General features: G+C 41.4%; 1 protein-coding gene across 2 annotated transcripts; it reads left to right on the forward strand.

The window, feature by feature from the left end:
• Window positions 1-5,523: 5,523 nt before the first annotated feature.
• hic1 (hypermethylated in cancer 1) lies at window positions 5,524-20,497 on the forward strand. 2 transcript variants are annotated; one of them, XM_074679672.1, is made up of 2 exons: window positions 5,524-5,778; window positions 12,030-20,497. In XM_074679672.1, exon 2 carries the CDS (start codon window positions 12,047-12,049, stop codon window positions 14,213-14,215), a length of 2,169 nt encoding a protein of 722 aa, XP_074535773.1. In that variant the 5' UTR covers window positions 5,524-5,778; window positions 12,030-12,046; the 3' UTR covers window positions 14,216-20,497. The 2 variants fall into 2 exon arrangements, with proteins under 2 accessions (XP_074535773.1, XP_074535772.1); XM_074679671.1 differs by lacking the exon at window positions 5,524-5,778 and adding an exon at window positions 7,329-7,491.
• Window positions 20,498-23,548: the final 3,051 nt, after the last annotated feature.

Here is a 23,548-nt window from a genome sequence, read left to right on the forward strand (position 1 = left end):
AGGGATGCCATAATAGCCTCTTGTATTCCTATTTATGTAGTGTAAAGTATCCCACCTGCTGCCTTGCACCTTCTTAAACTGTCTAAATGCCAATTTTGACAAAACTATCTCTGCTGAAGTGATTTATGGAAACTACTGGCCCACTCATTTCTTTTATTGTAGAGAGCTTGATTACAAGACCCCATAGTCTCTCATTTCAGCAAGCTAAATTTCTGGAGCTCGGGACTGTAGTTGATTAGCTTAGTTGGCATTGAGTGGCTAAAGTTTACCTTATAAGAAAAATGAAATGGGATAAAAGAGTTAGAGCTGCCCTTAGTTAAGGTGGGTATTCATTTCGAGGTGTTTCTGCCTGTTTTTTTTTTCTTTTCTTTTTTTTTTTTAAGGCTACTCTAAGCTAATGAGCTGCTAGTGGTAATGTCAGATTTTTGTTAAAGATGTGAGAGAAATTAAACTTCTTTCATTCAATTTTTTATTAAGAAACAAGCAAAGTCTTTTACATGACAGAGCGTGAACATGTTTAAATCCCAAAACCATTCGGGGAAAAAAAAGGGATACATAATCGTCAGGAAGGCTGGTAAGTGGACTTTTTAAGCTGAACAAAGCCAAGCCAATTGTTAATGCTAATCTAAGGTCATTAGCATCTAAGTAAAGCTTCTTATTAACAGTAAAAACATTGTTTTTTTTAAATCTAAGGTATCTTTACTAAAGTTAGATAAGACAGTTATCAGACATTTTTTTGCTGTAATATCCAAAGCCTTTAGAAAGTTTAGAGAGAAGAGAGTTTCATCACAAGACCACCAAAAGTCTGATTTCTGGAAGCAAAAGGTGAGTGCTGGGCTAGTGGTTGATTAGCTTAATCAGTATAAATGCTAAAGCAGAGAGAAACAGCTTCCTTATAGAAGTGTTTAGCAGCTAAAAATGTAACCAAGTAATAATTATAATAAAAAACTTACATGGGATGCGTGACACTTAGGAGAGATTGGGAAAAATTTAGTAGTGTCAACTCTTAACCTCTGTGTCAAGTGTTTACGCTCATCTAAGCTAATTAGCTGCTAGCTCTAGCTCCATATTTACTGTGTTACTGTGAATATGTAAGAGAAGTTTATGTTTTTATCTTCATTTCGGCAAGAAAGTAGTGAATTATTTTATTTTAATCTTAAGAAATACTTATTTTATCTGTTTTCTACTGATTATTATTCAGGATATTTGTTTCTGATAAAGGCAAGAAGCCAGAAAACACTGGTGGCAAACATGATAAAGTACGAAGATTCTCAAAACCCGAAACCATTCTGCACTCATATGTTTCCTTTTTTAAAACGTATTTAAAAATCAAATAAGCGGACCATAAATCAAGTCTTCACGATGGCACCATAATCTTCCATCGCAGGCAGAGGAGCCAACTAGAAGAGCGACCCAACGCTCACAACAGCTCTGCCTGTTCTAATGACATGCCTTGCACGCCTTCGCTCTAAAGCTGTCGCAGGACCGCTCATTAGGATGAATTAAGGGAGAGCCTGTGTGTAAATGTTGGGCCTAGTGTTCAATTTCTGGTGGTGAAGGGAATCTGAAGCCAGAGGGGGGCGTGTCCGGTATGTCGGAGTGGTCACAGCAAGCATCTGGAGATATGTGTGGCCATGTCCACTGAAGAGAAAGAAAGAAAGAAAGAAAGAAAGAAAGAAAGAAAGAAAGAAAGAAAGAAAGAAAGAAAGAAAGAAAGAAAGAAAGAAAGGAGAGAGGGATGATTGATGGGATTGAAAGAAATCTAAAGGTCTTGTGAGTAGTTGAGAAAAGTGTGAGACATTGCACTCAGATGGTCTATTTCAAGGTGTGAATACTGTCCTGTCTATTGTCCAGTGTTGCTCTTTTCCTCTCCTGGCAGGCTGAGATAGAGCAATAATAAGGTGATTGCAAAATTTTTCACTTGAAACTTTAATTGAAACGAGGTGCTTTGTGCCTTGGAGACTCTATGACCCTGCAACATATCCGCTCACAGATGTCTGAAAAGTTGGCTGCAGTCATTCAGAAAGTTCACCTCCTCACTCTGTTTCCACATCTAGCCAGCAATACTTCTGCAAGATATATGTCACATGTAAAAACCTGCATTTGGAGAAAGAGTGAAAAAGGTGTGTGATTTAGAGAGTGACAGCAGACTGCTAAGGGATCTGGCTGTCCTGCCTGCCTTATCTCCAGCTCTTTCTCCTCACTGAGTGTGGGTCTTTTGGGGGTAATAGACATGCACTTTCTTTGGGATGGGCTCTCTGGACTGTGTTTGTGGCCCAGCTCGCTCAGCTTTAATTGAATCATTGCTTGCAACCAGCAATTTGAAGGCTTTTTCAGTTCATTAAGAGTTCAGCGTTTCAGGTTTGCAGCGCTGCAGATTACAGTATGTTTAATTGTGTTTTGACAGGCTGAAGTTGAATGTCCAGCGCAGGCCTCTGGGGGCTGATTGATTAAAGAGATAAAGTCTGTCTGGGAAGACAACAGCTGTACCATGAGACATGTAAGAAAACAAAAATTAACCAACATTAGGTTCTGTTGTATCAGATTTTTTTTTTTTAAACTCTTTCCTTCTCTGCTTTACTGATTTTATGACTGTTTTACCTTTTTCCCTACTGTTTGCTCGTTTTACTTTTATCTGTACTTCTGCTCCTTTCCAGTTGAAATGAGCTTTCGTTCCTGACTGTGACCTGTTGGACGGAGGTAAATTCAACATAACTTTACGAGAACTGAGCAAAGTAAGTCTGCCTGAAGCTGCATCCTCGAAGTGCTTTAGGAGGTGCAAAGTTAAGAACAGTGTGGAGACATTTACAGATATCAGATGTGTTTTTTTGTAGTTGGCTATCACCTTTTAGAATCCAGCACAATACGTGTTGTACTTCAATATTGTAAACTAACATTGATAACAGAACATAAGAAGATGGATGGGTATACAGATATCAGTGGATACTGATAAATGAATTGATAGCTGTATAGGCAAGCGAAAGAATGCATGGACGTGTGGATTGATTGAGAAATATGTATACTGATAGATGATGACAGATTAATAGACAACAATAGATGGATGGAGTACTTTAGACTGATACCAGTAGATGAGAAGATTGCTGGATGAGAACAATACATGAATAGGCAGGAAGTCATAAATATATCAGTAGATAGACATTAAGGGATACTTGCAAATCGTTGCATATTGATATAGATGGATGGATGAGAAATCCAGATAGATACTGATGGATATGCATGGTTAGAAATGTAGATGGCAGTGAAATAATAGGTCTAAACTTAGCACAAAAGAAGGAAATTTGTGTTTATGAGATCATTTCATTGTTGTAACAATGCTTCTTGGGAATTAATCCAAATACTTTTGGAAAGCCTGTTTATTTCTCTTTTAAATGGAGCCACATTTATAAGGCGCATGCAGCAGAGCTGAAAATGTGGGTTGTGCCCATGAAAAAATTGGCAAGTCCCTGCCAATGCCAAACAGCTTATCTTGCCATTAACTCTTGTTTTGTTTTGTTTTTATTGAATTACAAGCACCCCCCTCGTGACCCAATTGTTGAAAAAACACACACTTGGAAGTCAAAATGTGCTTAAGTGTCCTTTTTGAAGAAATACACACTCTAAAATGCCCTCAAACATCACATCGAACTTAGTGCCCTCTTCAGTGGCAAAGACGTGCTGTATGTGCTTTTTCTTTCTTTTTTTTCTTCTTTCCTTTCGCCCCTGCCCTTCAAAAAGTCTGATCACACCACTGGCTGTTTGGCATTGGCAGAGAAGATTTTACAAGTTTTCATGGGCTCAACCAACATTTTCAGCTCTGCTGCTCATCCTATAAATACTCCTACAAATGTAGCTCCATTAAAATGGGAAACAAACAGGCTTTCCATCTTTATTTGGATTTATTCCCCCCAAAAATTGTGACGACAAATAATGTAATAAAGACACATTTTCTTACTTTTTGTGCTAAGTTTAGATGAATAGATTCAGATACAGATGGATAAATATATGTATTGACAGTAGGTAGATGGAAAAATACTGACTGAATGTAACACACTAGAAACTGATTAATGGATAGATACCTGGATATAGATGGAGCTTATAATCAAATTAACTGAAGTGTTTGTAAATAGTCTTTACTTGAAGGTCAGAACATTAAAACACAGGGGCATCTATCTATGTAGAACAAACTTCACCTGTTTCCTCAGGTGGAAAATCTATTTTGAACCATGAATCGAAACACAGTGTCACATCCTTCATCCAACACATCTATTCTCCTGCACAGGTCTGCAAGCCTCAGTCTGCGAGGTTATCAACAGTTCATCGAGGGAACATGGAAGCTGCAGACAATACCACCAGGCCCACAGAGTGTCTCGGATCACCTCGATCAAACACCAGCACCCTTTGGGGAGGAAGAGAACCTGCGTGCTGTATGAGATTGTCAGCTGCTGTTGTGATAGCAGCAAACATAAATAGGCCCCGGTCTGGTAAGTGCTTCACTGCATCACAGTGGCTGTCCGTTAAACGGCTGCTGTGATTGTAAAATAATGACTTTCATCAATTTCAATCTGTGGTCTTTCAAACACCTCAGGGCGGCTGTGGAAAGACTTGAGGGAACAATAACAGACAGGCCTTTCTGACACAAGTCATCTAAATAAAGGAGATTAAATGTGTGTCAGAATAAATGTTTTAATGTCTCCTCCTCAGTACAGTGAGCACAAAGAATCAAAATATACTTCTGTACAGAAACTAGAGCCATTTAGCAACAATTTACAGACTTTTTGAGATGTTTTCTGAATAAACTTAAACATACAAAGTCAAATCCTTAAAATTTAAGTGAATATTGTGATTAAAAAATAATGTAAAAACAGGCATAAATAGAGTCTGTGAACCTCATCTGTCACTTTAAAGTCATTTAAGTGATTTTATTTTGAAGACAATAATTGTAGGACTGATAAAACTCCCAGACTTGATACAAAAAGGGATACCATTTCTTGGAAACCTAATCTTGTCAACATGTGATGCTTCTTTTATGGCTTCAAAATAGGATGTGTTTTAAGAGACTGGATTACAATTTTAATCTTAATGAAATAAATGCATTTCACTGACAAATCATAAAAAGCTGAAAGGTATTTTAGTTATGCACTAGTGGGATTTAAATTAGCAAACCTAAACGTATCTTTGGCACTAAAAATACACTGTCTTGCTTTTTCATTGGGCTTCCTTTAATCTTCCTTTAATTATTTTAGTGAGCGTTAGATTTTAAAATATATTTGTAACCTTTATTGTTTTAAAATTCAAATTTCTTGCATAAACACACGCTTAGTTTAAATCGTATTGCGTTGTTTATTTAGGTGACAGTTTACCGTATGTTTCTTAGATGATGCTCAGACAGAAAGGTCAGAGTCAGAGCTCCTTTCTTTTCACCCACACTCGCACCCTCCCACAGCTCAGTTTGTCCTCCCTGACAGTTTAGTCCAGTGGGACAGGGTACGCCATTGGGTGTCGCTGTCCGCGTAAAGTCTCCGTCGGCAGGTTTTGGTCCGACCGGACCCCAACACAGTCTGAAGTGTCAGATAGTCTCGTTAACACGTGAGAAAATTCACTGTTTAGGGGGAAAAGGAAGACAGAGGAGGAAAACCGGGAGAGGACTGGCAGGAAAAAGACACGGAAGAGACGCGGAGAGGAAGAGAGCTGGATCTGGAGGAAACTGCGGAGGGCTGCATGAGGGAATGCCGAAGAGGAGAGCAGACGGACGGGTAGAGCACCAGACATGAGTCCGAGGTAAGACTGTGATACGACAAAGAGGCGCGGAGGACATCCACGCTGATGTGTGGTACTCTTCGTCTAGAAAAAAAAAATTGCACACAGTGGACTCCATACGACTTTCAACAGGTGTTAATCTATAGTGACAGTTTGAGTGTGTGGTCCTGATGTAGCCCTTCAGCACAGACGACGCTTCAGCATCTGGATCATTTGGGCATGTTCGGCCTCGAGCTCATCTGGAGTACAGTCTGTTTTTACAAAACTTTATGTAGTTTTTAATTTTCACTTAAGCTTCTCTACATCGAGCAGGTCACTGGATTTATTTTCAGATGAATTAAGCTGAAGATGTAAGCAAATTTTGAATAAAACTGCTATTTACAAAAGTCAGGAAATTGAAACGTCTAAATAATACCTTGAAATAAGTAAATATGATGATTTTGTGGGACAAGACATGATTGGAGGTCAATCTAAAAGTTTAGAGAAAAATTTAGTAATGAAAAACGGCTACTTTATGTGCTATAGCTAAGCTTTTTTTTCTGCAGGACTTTGTAAAAGAAAGTTAAGATATTTAGAAACAAGTTTGTTTTGTCTGATAAATTTGATTATATAAACACAAAAACATGACACTATTTATCTTCCATTTACATAACAGCCTAAAATGTAAGATGTCAACTTTACATACCATGTCAAGGTGAAGATTTATTTAAGTAACTGCAGGTGTCTCACCTTTCACCTGAGAGAGATAGGGAGAGATTTAGTTTTAAAGTTGTCAATCAAGCGTCCCTTCACTTTCCACTTAGTTGTTTTTTTCTTCTTTAAGTGAAGCCAGAAGGATTATTTGAGCCCCAAATGTTCTCAGAGGAGGTCTGCAGGGAAGAGTTACACCTCCATTTGACTGTGTAATTGATTTAAGTTATTTAAGATTACAGAACACTAACAGTTGTTTCTTTCCTTCATAACCCCCTCTCACTAAAAGGCAAACAAATTGTGATTAAATTTGGTTAGACTTAAGCCTAAGGGAGGTAATGAAATCAAACATGGCGGTCTGTGTTTAGAGGAAGTACAAACCCTAAAAGTTCTTTGACTTAAAAAAACAACCTTTCCACAACTCATATTGAAGCAGAGGTCTCTATTATTAAACTCTTCTTCACGTCTCATACGGGTTGCCTGATAATAATTAAGCAACATATACGAGTGCGTAATGCTGCCTGTCTCTTTAAGACGATGTGTTGAGAAGTTGAAGTCGGGGTCACATAAAGTTCCTGCCCTCGATGTTACCTTTTAGTTTTATTATAGACTGACATCACACGGGGCGCTAAAACACTTAAGGCGCATAGAGGCTCCATTATCATCCCGGTGCGCGTTATTGCTCCGACTCAAAAATAGCTAAGGAAATTACTAGAAAAAAATCGGAGGAAACTGATGCTGGTCTGAGCACGTATTTTTTTATAGGAGGGGATGAGAAAGAAAGGGAGAGGAGGGGCAGAGAGACACTCCGAGAAAAAAAGGAGAGGGAGGAAAGTGGGTGGGAGGACGGACCTAAGGAGCGACAAGAAATTCATATCAATTAATAATCATAAAAAAAGAGCTGGCAGACGCGCGCGGAAAACTGGCATGGTTTTTTGGAGGCTGGCAGTTCAAAGCTGAAACGTCAGATATGACTCCTGGAGGCTGCTGAGATGATCATTAAGGGAGACTTAGATCGGATGGCAGAAGACATCGGGCATGCAGGTAAGAGCTGAGAGTCTGCTGCGCGAGGACAGGGCAGGGGTGACATTTAGGCTTTTATTTTGTAAACTTCGCAGTGTGTGCTGTCTGAAGAAAAACTTTTCACTCTTGACGTTGAAATGTTACTTTACGGTTTTTATATCGTTTACAGCAGCGTTTTTCCTCGTTTTATTCAAGTATTTAGTCGATTAAAATTTCAGTGCGTGTAAAGCTGCACGTCAAAGTCCGACCTTTGAATATTTTCCCTCAAAATTATTTAGCACGAACTGTTCGAGTAGTGCGTAAAATTCCCTTTATACCGATTTGATGTGTCTGTGATAAATTTGGGGACACATTCCTCCAAAATCAGCAAAACGTTCCAAAAATTTCCGGTTGGACTACAAAATAAAACACCCCCTGTTTTGCGACACGACACTTTAAATCTCTATAACCTCTGTTTTTCATGTTTAAAAATTTTTCAGCTTGGTTTTTTTTTTTGTGAAAATTTAACACAGCCTAGTAAAGTTATAAAAGGGAACGTGAAACTCTGTTATATGGAACTTGAGCTACTTCATGATCCTGTAATAAATTCAAAAGGAAGCAACACATCACTATGTTCCGTTTAAGCAATATCGAACAGGCCTTTAAATGTGAGTGTTCAATGCCCGCACAGAGTTCAGACGGACACAGGCAAAGAGAAGTTATTTTATGATTATATTTTATGCATGCTCTGCCTCATGTAGTGTATGCTATACTTTACATAATCTGGGATCTACACGCCTGTCCGTGCACAAAAGAGATGCTCCCAACAGTTAGAAGAATCATCTGTCTCTTACACCATCATGTACAATGAGCTGAAAACGTTGTGTTTCTGGAGGCTTGAACCACTGTAGCTTCACAGGGATGTGTTCACTCGTGATTCGGTTTACTGCTCAGTATGTGAAAGGCTGCAGAGGAGAAACTAGATTAGAGGACGGTGTCACACGGAGTTAGCGGGCTGTGTAGTTCTTTGCATTCAAACCAACGTGAAGTCTGATATTAGAAAAACAAAACAAAACAAATAAACCAAACAGAACAGAACAAAAACATAATAATGTGCCTGAGCTTGTGAATTTGCCTTAAAGTTGTCCCTGAAACATGCAGAAAAGTTTGATACAGTTGATTTCATTAACCTTCATGCAAAGTAATTTATTAATGTTTTTAGAAAGTAGAAAAATATATGAAAAAGGGACTCGAATATATTGATTTGGGTTTGAATCAGAAATGACAGTAAAACCTGCAGATGAGTAAAAAATTGTCTTTTTAAAATACTCACGAAATAAATCAAAATTGGATAGAAAAAAGATCACATTTATTTTGTTATACTCAATCTGGTGTTTATATCTGTTCCACATTAAGAAGCTGTGTCACTCCAGCACTATTTTTCTACAAATGTGATTATTTTCAGATACGCAATAACAGCATTGTAACAGGAAACTGACTCTGACTCCTCATGATGTTTGCTGACTAAAACTCTGCTTTTCACCTCTCATGAGTGCTTTACTTGATCTGCACCGCAAGGTACAATTTTCCACCAACTTTATTACAAAATTTAATTTTTTAACATAGTGCACACGAGGCTTGTTTAGCCTGTCTTTTTCTCCAAAATTAATCAATTTACGATAAAAAAGTGCGAGAAAATATTTTCAAAAGTGTACTAATTTACTCAAAAAATGATCATCTGATATTTATTAACACAGTGAAGTAGTTTGTAACGCACACAATGCAATATGGGAATGAGCGGCAAATCTAAAATGAGAGAACATAGTGTGTCAACACAACTTTTTAAGCAGATGTGTGCAGTGTTTATGAGACTGAGGTTGCATGCAGAGGTAGGAAGTTTAGTCTCCCGTTACCCCCCCAAACCACAGAAATGACAAAACAGACACAACACAGGGACACTGAAAATCAATGCGATGCTTATAAGTGGATGCAGCCACTTTTTAATCACATCAGTAACATCTAAATGTCCTCGGCATGTTGATGGGTCATTAAAAAGAAAGTGATCAGATCAGAGCAGAGGGACAGGAGTAACCTCCTCTGAAGCAACTGTACTGTACTGTATGTGCAAGTGAAAGTAGCTATTACAAATAGCTTGTTTAACATGAAAAAAAAACAGCTAAACAAATCGTGGTGCAAGCTTTAAATGTGTTTACAGCAGCTTGATATGTAGCAGGTTGTGTTGTCTGACTAAATACCCCTGCAATCGAAGATGGCTTCCTAACAGGATGCTGTGAGCTCACACACACCGTCTGGATCAAGAGTTTTATAGAACATGTTTTACTGTGGCCTTTCACTTTTTGTCACTAGGTTAGATCAAAGAGCCAGCGCAGATATTTAAAGTTGTACTGCAGCTTCTCTTAACACTTTCACAGACAGTGAGTGAAAAAAGATCCAATATGTGATGTCAAAACCCACTGCCACTCTGACTGTTGTCACCACAAGACAAGAATAGGTTGTCATATGCAGGGCACAAAAATGTAATTCTATTGATTTTTTTCTCTTGCTAAGCAAAAGATTTTTAAAAATATGAAACATTTAATTATTTAAATATCTTAACAGCTTTACAATCTCTCTTCTGCGTTAGGAAACAAAGGCCTGATTTTCTGTCATGTGTTGTTATGCATTGACCTGTGTTACAATACGCAGCGCTGTAGACTGCATACAGATGTGAATGTACTATTAGTGTGTGTGTGTGTGTGTGTGTGTGTGTGTGTGTGTGTGTGTGTGTGTGTGTGTGTGTGTGTGTTTGTGTATGAGTGAACACAACTTGTCACCCTGCGCTGCACTGTAACAGTAAGCTGCTCACCCGCTCATGCACGCAGAGTCTCTGCAAAGGCTCAGCAAGCTGTGGAAAGTTCTTAGTCTATTCCTCATATAACCCCTTGTGTCTATGCAAGTCTGATGTGACCCAACGTTGAAAATTTATAGTAAAATATGAGCGTTGAGTAATCAAAAGCAGACAGAAACCAGAAGTGGAAACAGTTTAGATGACGACTCGGGACCTAATGGAGCGTTTACCGACATTAACCTACCCCACAGGCCCTATTCATAACATATCAGACTTTCTGTTGACATTTTTGGAACAGTCATAAATAGAAAACAAAACTAAAACTGCACCTTTATGAATAGAATTTAAAATCTTTTTTGGTACTTACTGTATTATAAAAAAATGATGTATTTTTAAATATTGATGACTGTTCTTCACATGATCACTCGCTGACTCTCAACCCTTTTCTGACTTCATTTTCCACTTCATCTGGATGACTTTCCCTTATGATGTAAATCTTCAGCCTGATGCTGAATATGCATTCTTAAAAATAAACCGCTAAAACTGCACCTAGAGTGACCTTTAGTCATGATTTTATTTACAATTGCCGAGAATTCTTCTGTTAAACATTAGTCGTTATTTTTTAAATATAGATTCACACTTCCCTTTTTTGCGTCCCAGTGTGAACGCTGAATGAAATAAACAAGAAGTGAATGAGCTGGTGTCAGGAAGACCATGATCACACAGATGACATGATATTTATTTAATTGCTTGTTTCCCATCAGTGCGAGTCAGCCCTTAGGGAACACTTTGAGACGTTTAATCTTGTAAGTAAACTATCCTCAGCTGCCACGTCGTGAACAATACATTATTTTTCATGCATGCAGCTGAAATAGTTTACTTTAAGCTTGATGGAACAATTAGTGTTGATATTTGAGTGAATGTGGATGTGTGCATAGATTTTTTGTGTGCTGATTTACATCCAGTGCGCTCTCTGTTCCTTATATGACTGGGCAGAGAGAGGAGCAGAGAGAAAGAGTTATCTTTCTTTGGATGTGTCTTTCCCCCTGCAGGTTTATACCTGCTGTTCATCACACTGCTGAAACATTCATCATTTGCTTTGTTTGAAAGTCCACACACCACCCCTGGGATACCTTTTTATCAGAGAGCCAGCAGCTACAAATTTATATCAGCGTTTTTTTTTAAATTCTCCGAATTTTCTTCCTTCTCTCTTTTGCTTCACTGCAGAGGAAGTGAACGTGTAGATTTCTGATAATGAGAAAACCATTGCAACTGTTCACCTTTCGCAAAAGTTCACTTTACTGCAAGTCCTTTATATGCACTTCCCATGAACAAGATCTGCAGTTGGAACATGATGATCAAGTAGTATACGTTACTCTGGGACTATGTAAAGCTTGAATTTTAATTAAATTAAATTCAGTAAACATTTGCTTAATAGGGAAATTTAATGACATTTTTAGTTGGCAAAAATAATGTTTTTTTAATCCTCATACAGGCCTCCTCATACCAGCACAGTTTTAGACTTCTCTCTTGACCGCTTTTCTTTTGACTTTAATTTTTTTTTAAACCATTTTTTTTGGACACATTTTTATCATGCTTCCTATCAAGATTCCTTTTTTAAAAACTCATAAATAACCATCATTTTGGTCCACAGAGGTACATATCAATCATGTTATTGCCCATTTGAAATTCCTCTTGTTGCATGACATTTCACAGATGTCTGTTGTTCCAGGTGGCGGACTGAAGTCGATGCTGGATGCCATGGACGTTCCAAGTCATGCTAGGGATCTCCTCCTGCAGCTCAACAGCCAGCGCACCAAGGGCTTCCTGTGTGATGTCATCATCGTGGTGCAGAACGCCCTCTTCAGAGCTCATAAGAACATTCTGGCTGCCAGCAGCCTCTACTTGAAATCTTTGGTGGTCCATGACAATCTCATCAACCTTGACCACGAGATGGTGAGTCCAGGGGTCTTCAGGGTGATTCTGGACTACATCTACACAGGCCGCCTTAGCGAGGGAGACCCCACTTCTCCCACTGAACCCAATCTAGGGGCGGTTTTGGCTGCAGCCAGCTACCTGCAGCTGCTCGACTTGGTGGCTTTGTGTAAAAAGAAGCTGAAAAGAAATGGCAAATACCCTCCACGCCCAAGTCCTGCATTTCTGCCGTACCCAAAGATGGGGCCTGCTGGTTTGGGTTTAGGGGGTGGGGGCAGGTATAGGGTTTCAACTCCTGTCATTCAGTCCTGCCATGCACCTCGAGCCCCACCACTAGAGGAGCTGATTCCCCATCGATTAGCCATCCATGCAGGGGAGCTGTATGCCCCCACCTCCACCCAGGGCTCTCAGGTGTTCCCGTCCCTGCAGCCAACTCTGCCCCCCCAGCTTGGCCGTGCAGCCCACCCAGATAGGAACTGTTCTCCCAGCTATGGCCTTGATCTCTCCAAGAAAAGCCCCAACTCCCAGTCCCAGCACACACCCTCCCATCTGGCAAACACCCACATTGATGAGGAGCGAGATGGGACGCTGAGTGAACGCACCAGTCCCATGCAGGGGACCAATGGGAGAGCATTCCCTTCAGAGAAAACAGAGTCCAATGACCAGGCTAACTCCTTAACTCCTCCACCATTCCCCCATCTGAACCAGCCTCTCGCCCCACACCTCCCACACCTGCACCGCTCCAGCTCCCAGGGTAATGATCGCTACATGTGCAGCCCTGACAACCCTGCAGAAGGTGCAGAGGCAGGAAGGGACATGAGTAACATCTACCGCTGGGTGAAACCTGAACCATACACAGCTGAGGATGAGGATGATGAGGAGGATGAAGAGGAAGGGGGTGAAAATGGAGATCAGCATCATAACCACCACAAGCCGGGGGAGGACAGTGAAGGAGGGGATGACAAGAGTGGATCGGGCACAGAGGAGACGGGCAGCAGTGAAGGCCGCCCTTCACCTCCTGGAGGGATGGGGAGGTTCCACATGCCCTACGAGCCCGAGAGCTTTGGGGACAATCTGTATGTCTGCATTCCCTGTGACAAAGGTTTCCCGAGCTCAGAGCAGCTCAATGCACACGTGGAGACGCACACAGAGGAGGAGCTGTACGGCAACTCAGGAGGAGAGATGGGGAACAGCAATAACAGCAGCAACAAAAACATGAGCAGCAATACAAACGGCTACGGGGGCCTGAACAGCAGTCTGAACAGTCTGTCCCACCTCGAGACAAAATCCAGCCAGAGTCTGAGTTCAGGAGGCATCGTGGAGATGATCCGGCCCTACCGCTGCTCGTCCTGTGAGAAATCCTACAAAGACCCTGCAACTCTGCGCCAGCACGAGAAGACCCACTGGCTGACCCGGCCGTACCCCTGCAGCATCTGTGGCAAGAAGTTCACGCAGCGTGGCACCATGACACGCCACATGCGGAGCCACCTCGGGCTCAAACCCTTCGCCTGCGACTCCTGCGGCATGCGCTTCACGCGCCAGTATCGCCTCACGGAGCACATGCGCATCCACTCGGGGGAGAAGCCATACGAGTGTCAGGTGTGCGGTGGGAAATTCGCTCAGCAGCGTAACCTCATCAGTCACATGAAGATGCACAGCAGCGGCGGCAGCGGGGGAGGTCTGACTACAGATGGGAAACTGAAGCTGGATTTTGCGGAGGGCATCTATCCTCTGACTAAATACGCTGCAGAGCATCTTGGGCTGAAGCAGGAGAAGGCGAACGAGCTGCTCCTCCAAGCACAGCAGCAACTGGTGGCCGATTCGAAGGTCATAGAAAGCCTGTACCCGCTGTCCAAACTGGCCTCGGAGCACCTGGGCCTCTCCCATGACAAGATGGACGTCCTTGGCCAACCCCTCCCCCCTCCTCCTCCTCCCCAGGCTCTCTCTGACAGCCGCACCATTGACCGCTACTCCCCCAGCTAAGACTGCACGACTGCTTTTTATGGCAATCACCAAATAGGTCTGTGTGCACACGTTTTTTTGCAGTATTCAAAAGCCATTCACCTCAACTCAGTATCTCCTCTGCACCTCAGACTCAGGCCAAAGAGTGGTCTGCTTATGCACACCAACATGTGTAGACTGTCAGTGCCTTCAGTGCATCTTTAAATCCTCCTTCCTGAAGGAGAACGTGCCTTTTTTTGTGACCAAAGGACACTCGCACCAAGAAGTACAGTATTTATGTACAGAGTATGCAAACAAACATTTTTAAAAAACAGCCAATGAGCCAAAGTGACAAAACGAACGCCAAAATGAATTGTTTTATTTATTTTTGTATTATCCAAAGAGAAACTGTTGCAAGGAAATGTTGCAATCCGACCCTTAACCTGTGTACAAAAAAAGAAAAAGCACATATGGAGAAGATTCAGGGTTGTTGGTCCAGACCTGAGCAGAACTTTTTACCAAATGAATAAGCCAACTCTTCTGGACTCTAAAGTAATGGGAGGATGTATTTTTGTTTCTTTTTGGGGGTACCGGACATTTCATGTATATCACTCTCCCTCAAAACACACATCCCACAATCACTCAAGCCTTTTGTGTTTCCACATCACCCCCTCATGCGTAAAGAATCATCTTATGACAGTAATGGTAGCTTAATGAGCCTTAAACTTGAGCTAAATCTTAAGCTGAAACTCCCTTTAATGTTTCAACTAACGTCTTTTAGCTTTCAGTTGTTATTGAGCACAGCCCTGTGATGTCAGGCCTGGGACATGACCACACATACCCAACTGATGACACACTGATCCCCGCTCATGATGAGTGTTAGCTCAATCGAAGGGTGGGTGTTGCCTGTGAATTTTTTCAGTATTAACAATCGTTGATGTGACTGCAGAGAGAAGCAGGGGTTCAGATGAGAATTAATGACACAAATATTTGTCGTTTACTGTCAGGAGAAATGATTCAGTTCACATTAGCCTGATGATTAATGTTGCTGCAGCGGTAGTCAGATGCGTGTCCACTGTTGGACCTCCCTGCTACTGTTGACAGGCCAATTTGAGAGCTGTTCGAACACACATAGAGCCTCTGTCTCCCCACACACACACACACACACACACACACACACACACACTGCTAATCTGCCCGTGATAGGAACATAAGAAGGGGTTTGTGGGTCTTCCCCCAGAAGCCGGCGGGTGAACAGCACACCCCAGCTGCTGTGCCTCAGTAATCCCTGTGAAATCTCACTTTCTCCTGGACAATTCGCACTCCTCGCTGACACCATGTCCCATTTCATGCCTGCCATCTCACCCCCTCTTGATCCACTTATTAACACCATGTCTAAGCCCAGCGAATGTCTCCCTCCTTCCACTCCACCTTCCCTCCGAGAATATTCCTGCGTTTGCTGACCAGCAGTTTCTCCAGCTTGAAAACAAAAGAGCACTTAAAGGTTGCGGGTAGACGGCACATTTTTGACTTTTTCCAAAGAACATTGTTTTCTTTTTCTTTTTTTTCCCCTACTCTTACTTGTCCTTGATTCAGATTCGAAACGTCTGACCACTATAGTGCCAACGCCAACCTCAGAGGGTGAATGTGAAGACTAAAGCCATAAATACACTGTGATAGACGTAGTGAATCTTTAAAGGCTTAAAAAAATTACAGACAACGTGCCTGACTTTTAGGGAGTGTTTTTTTTTATTATTTGAAGTGTAAGAATAATTTAAGGGCTTCTTACTCTGTAGCATATGATCATATCAGACATGTTTTTCTGTCACTTCCTTTCTTGATTTTGATTTGAAATGAGAGCAGCGCACGTGAAACTGGTGCTTACCTCAGGACTGAACCCAGCATGGGGACGCTAAGCTTTACTAAACCTTTACAATGCCAACACACACTTACACACACACACACTCTGTCTTTATTGTCTAATTTACAGGGCAGCTGTCCTGTGTTAAACCTGTGGTTATTTCTATGTTTAAGCATTTCTTGTTGCAGTTCAATTTTGGATGTGATATTAACATTTTTTTACTTTTTGATTAAGGGTATTCATTTTTTTATCATGTGTCCTCAAAGAGGCTCTCATCAGTCAAACCAGAAGATTTTAGTTGCATCTTGAGTGGCAGTTTGTGAACTCCTGAACCACACTTCAACAAGAATGATGGCATTAATGGTCAGTTTCAACCACATAAACTGCAGAGCTCAGGCAGCAGAGGTAGTGTTAGGAAACTTCTCCTTAAGAAGTGCTTCCCTAAACAGACATGCTGTTTTTTTTTTGTTTTTTTTGCAGGGTGAGCATGAAAACCAGCCTCATATTGTTTGACCCCTTTTCTCAAGAGGTGACTGAACTTTGTGTCAGAGTCAGTCTGCGGCTGCACACAAACACACAGGAAGCCCCGGCCCGTTTTGGGTGATGCTCTAAGCTTTGTTTTGCTGCTTAGGGAGGAGAAAAAATAGGATAAAGCTTTGAGAAGAAGAAGAAAGGAAAACATGCATACGTGTTAGAAGTGAAGGGGCAGTCGTGGGAATTTCAGTCCTTCTCATTCACAAGTTTAATGAAAATCGGTCCCCTCCTTTTGCTTACGGTGTTAAAATAACACAAAGTGTTTCCACTGTCACTCTGAATCTGTGCAGGAGGGAAGAGCAAGATAATGCCTGGACATTTGAGTAGGATGTGCTCTGTTTCAGATTTGCTTTAATTGCATTAATGTTAAAGACAGACAGAGGCAGAGGGCCCGGTATCTAAAGAATGGGAAGTGTTAGCCTGTCTGTTTGTGTGTCCCCGTGAGCATCAGAGTGAATGAGGGGCTGTTAATGTATGTCCTGGGAATAGTTTTGGTGTGAAGGAGACGAGCTGAGGAGCAGGAAGTGAACTTTTGGCTGGCGTGTCGTGTTGGGCAGGATGTGCCGCGTGTTTCTGCTCAGAGGCAGATACAGAGACGGAGAATGGGGAGGGGAGAGGAGCAACGGAGAGAGCGCAGCGGGGTGTTGTGCGAGCCATTGTCTTGGTATGAAAAGAGCGTTTTCGTACTTCTAAAACTCTCCATTCAGAAAACAACCAGACTGTATCTTCTCTTTTCCTTCCCCTTCTTTGCTCTTTGGGGATAAAACCTCTGCTAAGTATCACTGTGACAACACATCGTGGTGCTTTCAAGGGCTGCGCGCTGGAGGAAGCCGTTCAGACATTTTGTTGCACTTTCAGGATGTTTTGGATTAAACTTTTTGGCATTCTTTCACTCAGAGAAATTCAGTACAGTATTTTCTGCATGTGTGTGTTATTTAAAAAAAAAAAACGAGGGCACAGCGGATTAATATGCAAGCGCTGCAAACTGATTCGAATCATACTTTCAAAACCGGCCTCGTCTTTTCTCTCTGTGGTCGTTTTTTAATTAGTAAAATGACTCCAGCCTTGTTTCAATTATTGGCGTAGCCGCTCATCCCATGAGCTTTAATGCCATCTGCTTTCGTTAATGTAATTTATATGAGACACCAACCCAGAGAGTCTCACTGCCACCAAAGTGGTTTAGATGAAGATGTTTAGAAAGTCATAAAATTAGGATTCGAAACAATTTACGAGTTACACAAATGGATGTAATGGAAATGAATCAGTGCTAATATGTATTAGAACAGTAAGGCTAACCACAAGCTGTAAGATGTGGCTTTATGTTATTATTTAACCTTATTTCTAAGCCCACTTTAGTGTTGTTATGTGGCATCCACCCAAGGCCTGTGAGTCTTTAAACACTAATAATGAAGCTGTAAAAAGGATCTGGATGAGCTCCAGAGGCCTTCATGCAGACCTTAAAAGGGTTTAGTTAAAAAATGCAAAGTATGCCCTTAATTCTTCTGGCTGAGGTCACCTGTACGACTCTGACAGACTGAATCATGTTTGACTTTTACTGTATTTCACCGTGTGTGCCAAGAAGACTCAGCAGATAAAAAATCAGCGACTGTTTTTGCCTTTTAACGTCCACTTGCTGGGTTGTTGAGCTTATCCCCTGACCGACTTTGCCTCACTCTGAAAGCCATCGTCCATGTGGTTTTTATAAGAGGACAGGGCGGACATGACACTTTGTCCAGTGTGCATACTTCTCTCATGAGGACAAATGTTTCGGTGTAAGCTGGAGCCAAATAATATCTATAGCGAAGCTTTACTTTGGCGGCAAACCAAAAATATGTGCTTTAGTCAAACAACACCACTGTGCCTTTAGAATAAAAGCACCAATGATGTGTGTGAAATGTGTGTGTAGGTGTCCTCTAGTGTCTGCAGAGTGCACCTGTCCATCTCCATGTCTGAACGCCTTTCCCACAGTGCAGTGGGGCGAAGCACAGCGCAGAGATTTGACACTTTCTAGTCTTTATTACAAGCAGCTGCTTTAGATTTATTTCCCTGAACTGCACTTTTCTGGAAAAATCATCGTATTGTGATTTTTTATTACTCTCATGATCCCCGAGAAGTCCCACAATTGCCTTCCCTCTGGCACTTTGCTTCCTTTCGCTCTCCTCCTCCTCTTCCTCCCTCCAGTGCAGAGCTTGGCCGCGCTCGCTCTGTGCCCTTATTACCTCCTCTCACATCCTCCCTCCCTCACCTCTTCCTCATGTCCCCTCTCTCCTCTTACGCTCCGCACAAACCGCTGACCCGCTCCACCCGCCACCTCCTCCCTCCTCGCCCATGATCCACTTACTTCCAGCTGTTTTTCATGCTGAAGAAGACAGTTGTCTAAATGTTTATGCAAAGAGCTACTTTCTTTTTCTTTAAGCCCCCTGATCAATTTCCAACATGAATGTTGTGGCATGTGCAAAAAAATACACCACAAGATGGGCCAAATTAAAAAAGAAAAGGGTCCAACGTGGTTATTGTGTTCTGATCCTCAGAGCCAGGAATCGGCTCACAAAGGGAGATTAAAGACGGCGTATCGGTGTAGAGGAAATGCAGAATAATGTGAGGGGGAAATGTTCAGGCGAAAATATGCGCAGAAAGATGCCAGTAAAGTAAACACGTATGAAATTGCACAATTGAGCCGGGGCCTCGGCTGCACCGGCCAAGTCATGCACTGAGATGGAGGGAAGAAGAAATAGAAACGAGGAGGGAAAGAAGTGGAGAGTGAAATTTGGCCTGAGTCTGTTAGTCGTAACTTTGAGTAAATAACAAGGAAAAGCTGGTTGCTTGTTGTGTCTCATCTTTTGTTGCCTGACACTTCTTTGCCCTCTTCAGGAAAACTTTTTGAGGAAATGCGCATTTTATTTTTTTGCCTTCTCATTGTTGATTGCTGCAGGTCATTGAAGCAATTTCTCGAGGTTAACATCATGTCAGCGTGCCCTTAAAGATGTCAGTCCTGCTTCCAGACAAACAATTATCACCCAGTCAGCACATGACCCACAGTGGGCTCTTTGTAGTTATAAAAGGAAAAGCTGATTATGTCTGCTCATGCCGTCTTCCATCTGTTTGGCTCGGGTCTGTTCCTCTCTCTTTACCTTGAACATGACTGAGTGGCCTGTGAATCCTGTGTTAAAATGTGCTCTGGAGATATAACGCAGAAAAAGCATGGTTTAGGAGAGCTAAAGTTGGTCAGGGAGGAGATTTGATTGTATCACACTCACACACTCATGCGTGCACACACAGCTGCATGGCAGACTGCTGCTCCAGATTAGGTCAGATTTAATTAGGCTGCCCTGCTCCGTTTGGAGTGTCGCTTCTTGTAGAAAAAGCCATCATTAAAATAAAAAGGGGATTCCACTGAGTGCTTTTCCTCCAACACACACTAAAACCTGAGCCTCAGGCACATACACAGCTACACACACACTCACTAACACAAGGCATCAAAACTGGTTTTTGAGAGAAGGTTATGTGATGAAGTGATGGATCATGACCAAATGAAGATGTTTTGTAAGAGCTGTGGTTCAAGGATAAGAGAGGGTTCAGCAGGAACACAAACTGCCACGCAGACAGCAGTAGCTACAGAAACATGAAAACGAAAATAGGAAACATTCATAATGAATTCAGCGGAAGATGGGATCTTACTCCAGCAGGTGAAAAACATTTTGCTTCGTGGGTCAACAAGAGTTCACACCATAAAAAAGCTCAAAGCAATAGGAAAAAGCCAAACAGTATTTCTGCATTTCATTGTCAATATTGATCTTACTTTTGTTTTAATGAAATGAATGTATTTATTGCATGTCAAAAATGTTTTATAGTTAATTTTGTGTAAATTTCAATGGTGGGTTTTTATAATAATTTCATTTAATGATGGTGTCTTGATACAATCATGTTGATAAGGCTTTTATTTTTTTAAAAGCCAATGTGAATTATGTCATGTTTGTTTGTTTGTTTGTTTGTTTATATACTCAAAATCAACTCGGCAATAAAGTGAATTGCATTTACAAAGATTTTGTTGAATGATTTGAATCGATTAAGATTTATTTTTGATTTCACAACAAAGAGCTAGACATCATACACTGCAATAAGAAAATCTTGTGAAACGTGATTCAACTTGTGTTCCCTTTAATTAAATTACACAGTCAGAAATCTTCCACTCCAAACTCTAAATATTAGATCAGCACAGCAACCATTTGTGTTTTCGACACATTTATTGTGCATGACATGAGTTCCACATGAGAGCAGAGGAGAAAAATACGAGACAAAAGACCACAATGGAGAACGTTTCACAGCATTGATGACCACAAAAATGAGCTACTTTAGATCATTTTCCTATAATACATTCGCTTCAACTCTGTGTCCTCCCGCATGGAGACGTGTGAGTGCCTCATTTAAGACAGAGAATTTCAAATGAATCTCATACATCACACACAGTCCACATGCAACAACGAACAGATCCATTACTCTGTCAGCAGGGGCGAAGCCAGCCAGGCAGGCACACACACACACACACGTATACACACTCCGACATCCTTCTCCACTGTGTGAAAATCACCTTATTATCAGCAGCACATAAGAAATCATAGTGCCTTCCAGATGTTTGATATGAATCAAGCAACATGTCACAAATCTCTCTCTGATGTTAAACAAATGATCATCTCTCCTCTCAGCTGCTCTAAATCACTGACATTCATGAGCTCGAGGTGTTTCCTGAGAGATCAAGTTCACCAGGTGTAACGAAAGACGCCTTCCTCCTGTGCGCTGTTTTTTAACAGTAGGTGAAAACAAAAGGAACGGCAGGACATTCATCACATGTCTTGCTTCATTCTGGCACACTTTTACTCTGCGTTGAAGGAAAATTCCAGCTGATTATAACGTGGCTTTCATTTTCATAGCTGTGGCCATCGAACAGAACCTGACAGCTCAAAGTCCACTAACGAGCTTTTTTTCCAAGAGCAGGAACCGACATACCACGATTCTATTGTTAGCGCTGTGCAGATTGTACTCAGAAACATGGCAATGTAAGTGCTCTTCGTCCAACAAGGTGAGAAACACAAGATACTCTGTCAGCTCAAGGCGTTTATCTAAACGTCTGGACCTGGTCTAATGAGGCCAAAATCCACCTGGTTTTAAAATACTGCAAGCTCCTGGATGCTGTGGGGCTGTGTTCCTTTGGTTCCAGGTGTGCGAAAAAATACTGCCCCACTCTATGTTAGACTCTATGTTAGACTGACTGGTCAGTTTGTTGAGCCAATTGTTTTGGTGTCAGCATCAGTAGTCAAAGAAAAAAACAAAGTTTAATCAATCACTTTTGTTGAGGTTTTAAACCAAAATGCTGGATCATGTGGAGGTAGAGTGTACAGCCTAACCTGGGAGGGTTGGCACTATCCTTTGTCATACATCTGTTTTTGTCTCTGTCTCTGCATTAGAACAGAGGATTAGGGGGAGGTAGGGTGTACAGCCCAACCTGATTAAGTTGAATTTAAGCCCAAACAGGCTTCTTATTCTGATTGTGCTTTCTTACTTCCCTTTATGTCTGTCTTCCTGCATTAGAAGAGGTGATTAGGGGGAGGTAGAGTGTACAGCCTACCCTAGCAGTGTTGAGCTCTTGCCAAAAAGACTTCTTGTTCTGGCTCTGCCTTCTTTTAGCTCTTTGATTCCATCTCTTTGCAAATACTTTCTCTGTTCTGTCTTTTTTTTCTTAGCTCCTCCCTGTTAGACATGGGGGAGGTAAAGCATACAGCCCAACCTGGTTGATTTGAGCTGTACCCCAAACAGACATCTCATCCTGATTGTGCTTTCATTGTTCCCTTTCTTGCATCCCTTTTCATCTCTTATCCGTCACTTTCCCCTGTTAAAAAACAGGGGGTCGGTAGAGTGCAGCTGAATCCAGCGTCTTGCTCTGGCTCTGCCTTCACTTTGCTCTTTCAGGAGGGGGAGGTAGAGTAAACAGTCCAACCTTGTTGGTTTAACTGACACCTGGTTGGTTTCACTTGTTGTGCCTACCTTTTCTTCTTTCTTACACCCCCTTTTTTTCTTTCTTTAATAAAATGAAAGAATAGGGAGAGGGAGTGTGCAGCCAGAAGCTTCTTGCTCCAGCTCTACCTTCTTAGTCATCTTTCCAACATCTCCATGTAGACTTCTCTCTTTCTTTCTTGAGTGTGTATAATGTGGGTTGGGGGTTGCAAACTGTTGTGCCTCCCTAAGGTGTCGTAGGCCTAACTTGATGAAACACCGATGAAGGGTGGTGCCTATTTAATAACCGCGGTGATGAACTGACTCTCAAAGCTCATCTGTCTTCATCTGTTTTCATGTCGGGGTTGTTTGGGACATTAGGGGCCGTGTGGTTGGCTGTGTAACTTATCAGTGGAGCATAAATATTACATGAGGGCGTGATGGAATGGGTCTCTTCACTGAGTGCTTTTCCTTTTCATTACAGCACAAGTACCTTGCATTCATGTCAAAGCAGAGTTGTTTTTAACTGGTTATTAAACACACTAAACTTAACAGTGAGGCCTCCTTATGACCTATTAGCAAACTTTTCCTGATATTAAATATCTGTTATCAATGCAAAACATGAAATGACTTCAGCTTAAGATAAACAATTCTTTCCCCTTTTCTTGCAAATAAATCTAGCCAGGAGTTATAAGATGCCATTTGAATGCACTGTTTGCAGTTTGATGGGTTTTAGCTAAACAGACTTGGCAGAAAATAACTAGAATATTCATTTGTTTTCCTAATGTCAATTATAATCATCTGAATGTATGTTGATTAAAAAAAAAAAAAAAATCATTGGAAAGCAGGAGAAAGTAGATCTTTTGCTCCAAATAGATCATATTTACAGATATCTATAAATATTTTAAACGGTAACACTTGACAAATCAAAAGACAGGTTAGCAAAACTGTAAATGATTTTTGTAAACTTAACACTTTTTTACCATACTGTT

This window comes from Halichoeres trimaculatus, unplaced genomic scaffold, assembly GCF_033239565.1.
Source record: "Halichoeres trimaculatus isolate MK-OKI-2021-1 unplaced genomic scaffold, fHalTri1.1 fHalTri1_scaffold_9, whole genome shotgun sequence".
Lineage (NCBI taxonomy): Eukaryota > Metazoa > Chordata > Actinopteri > Labriformes > Labridae > Halichoeres > Halichoeres trimaculatus.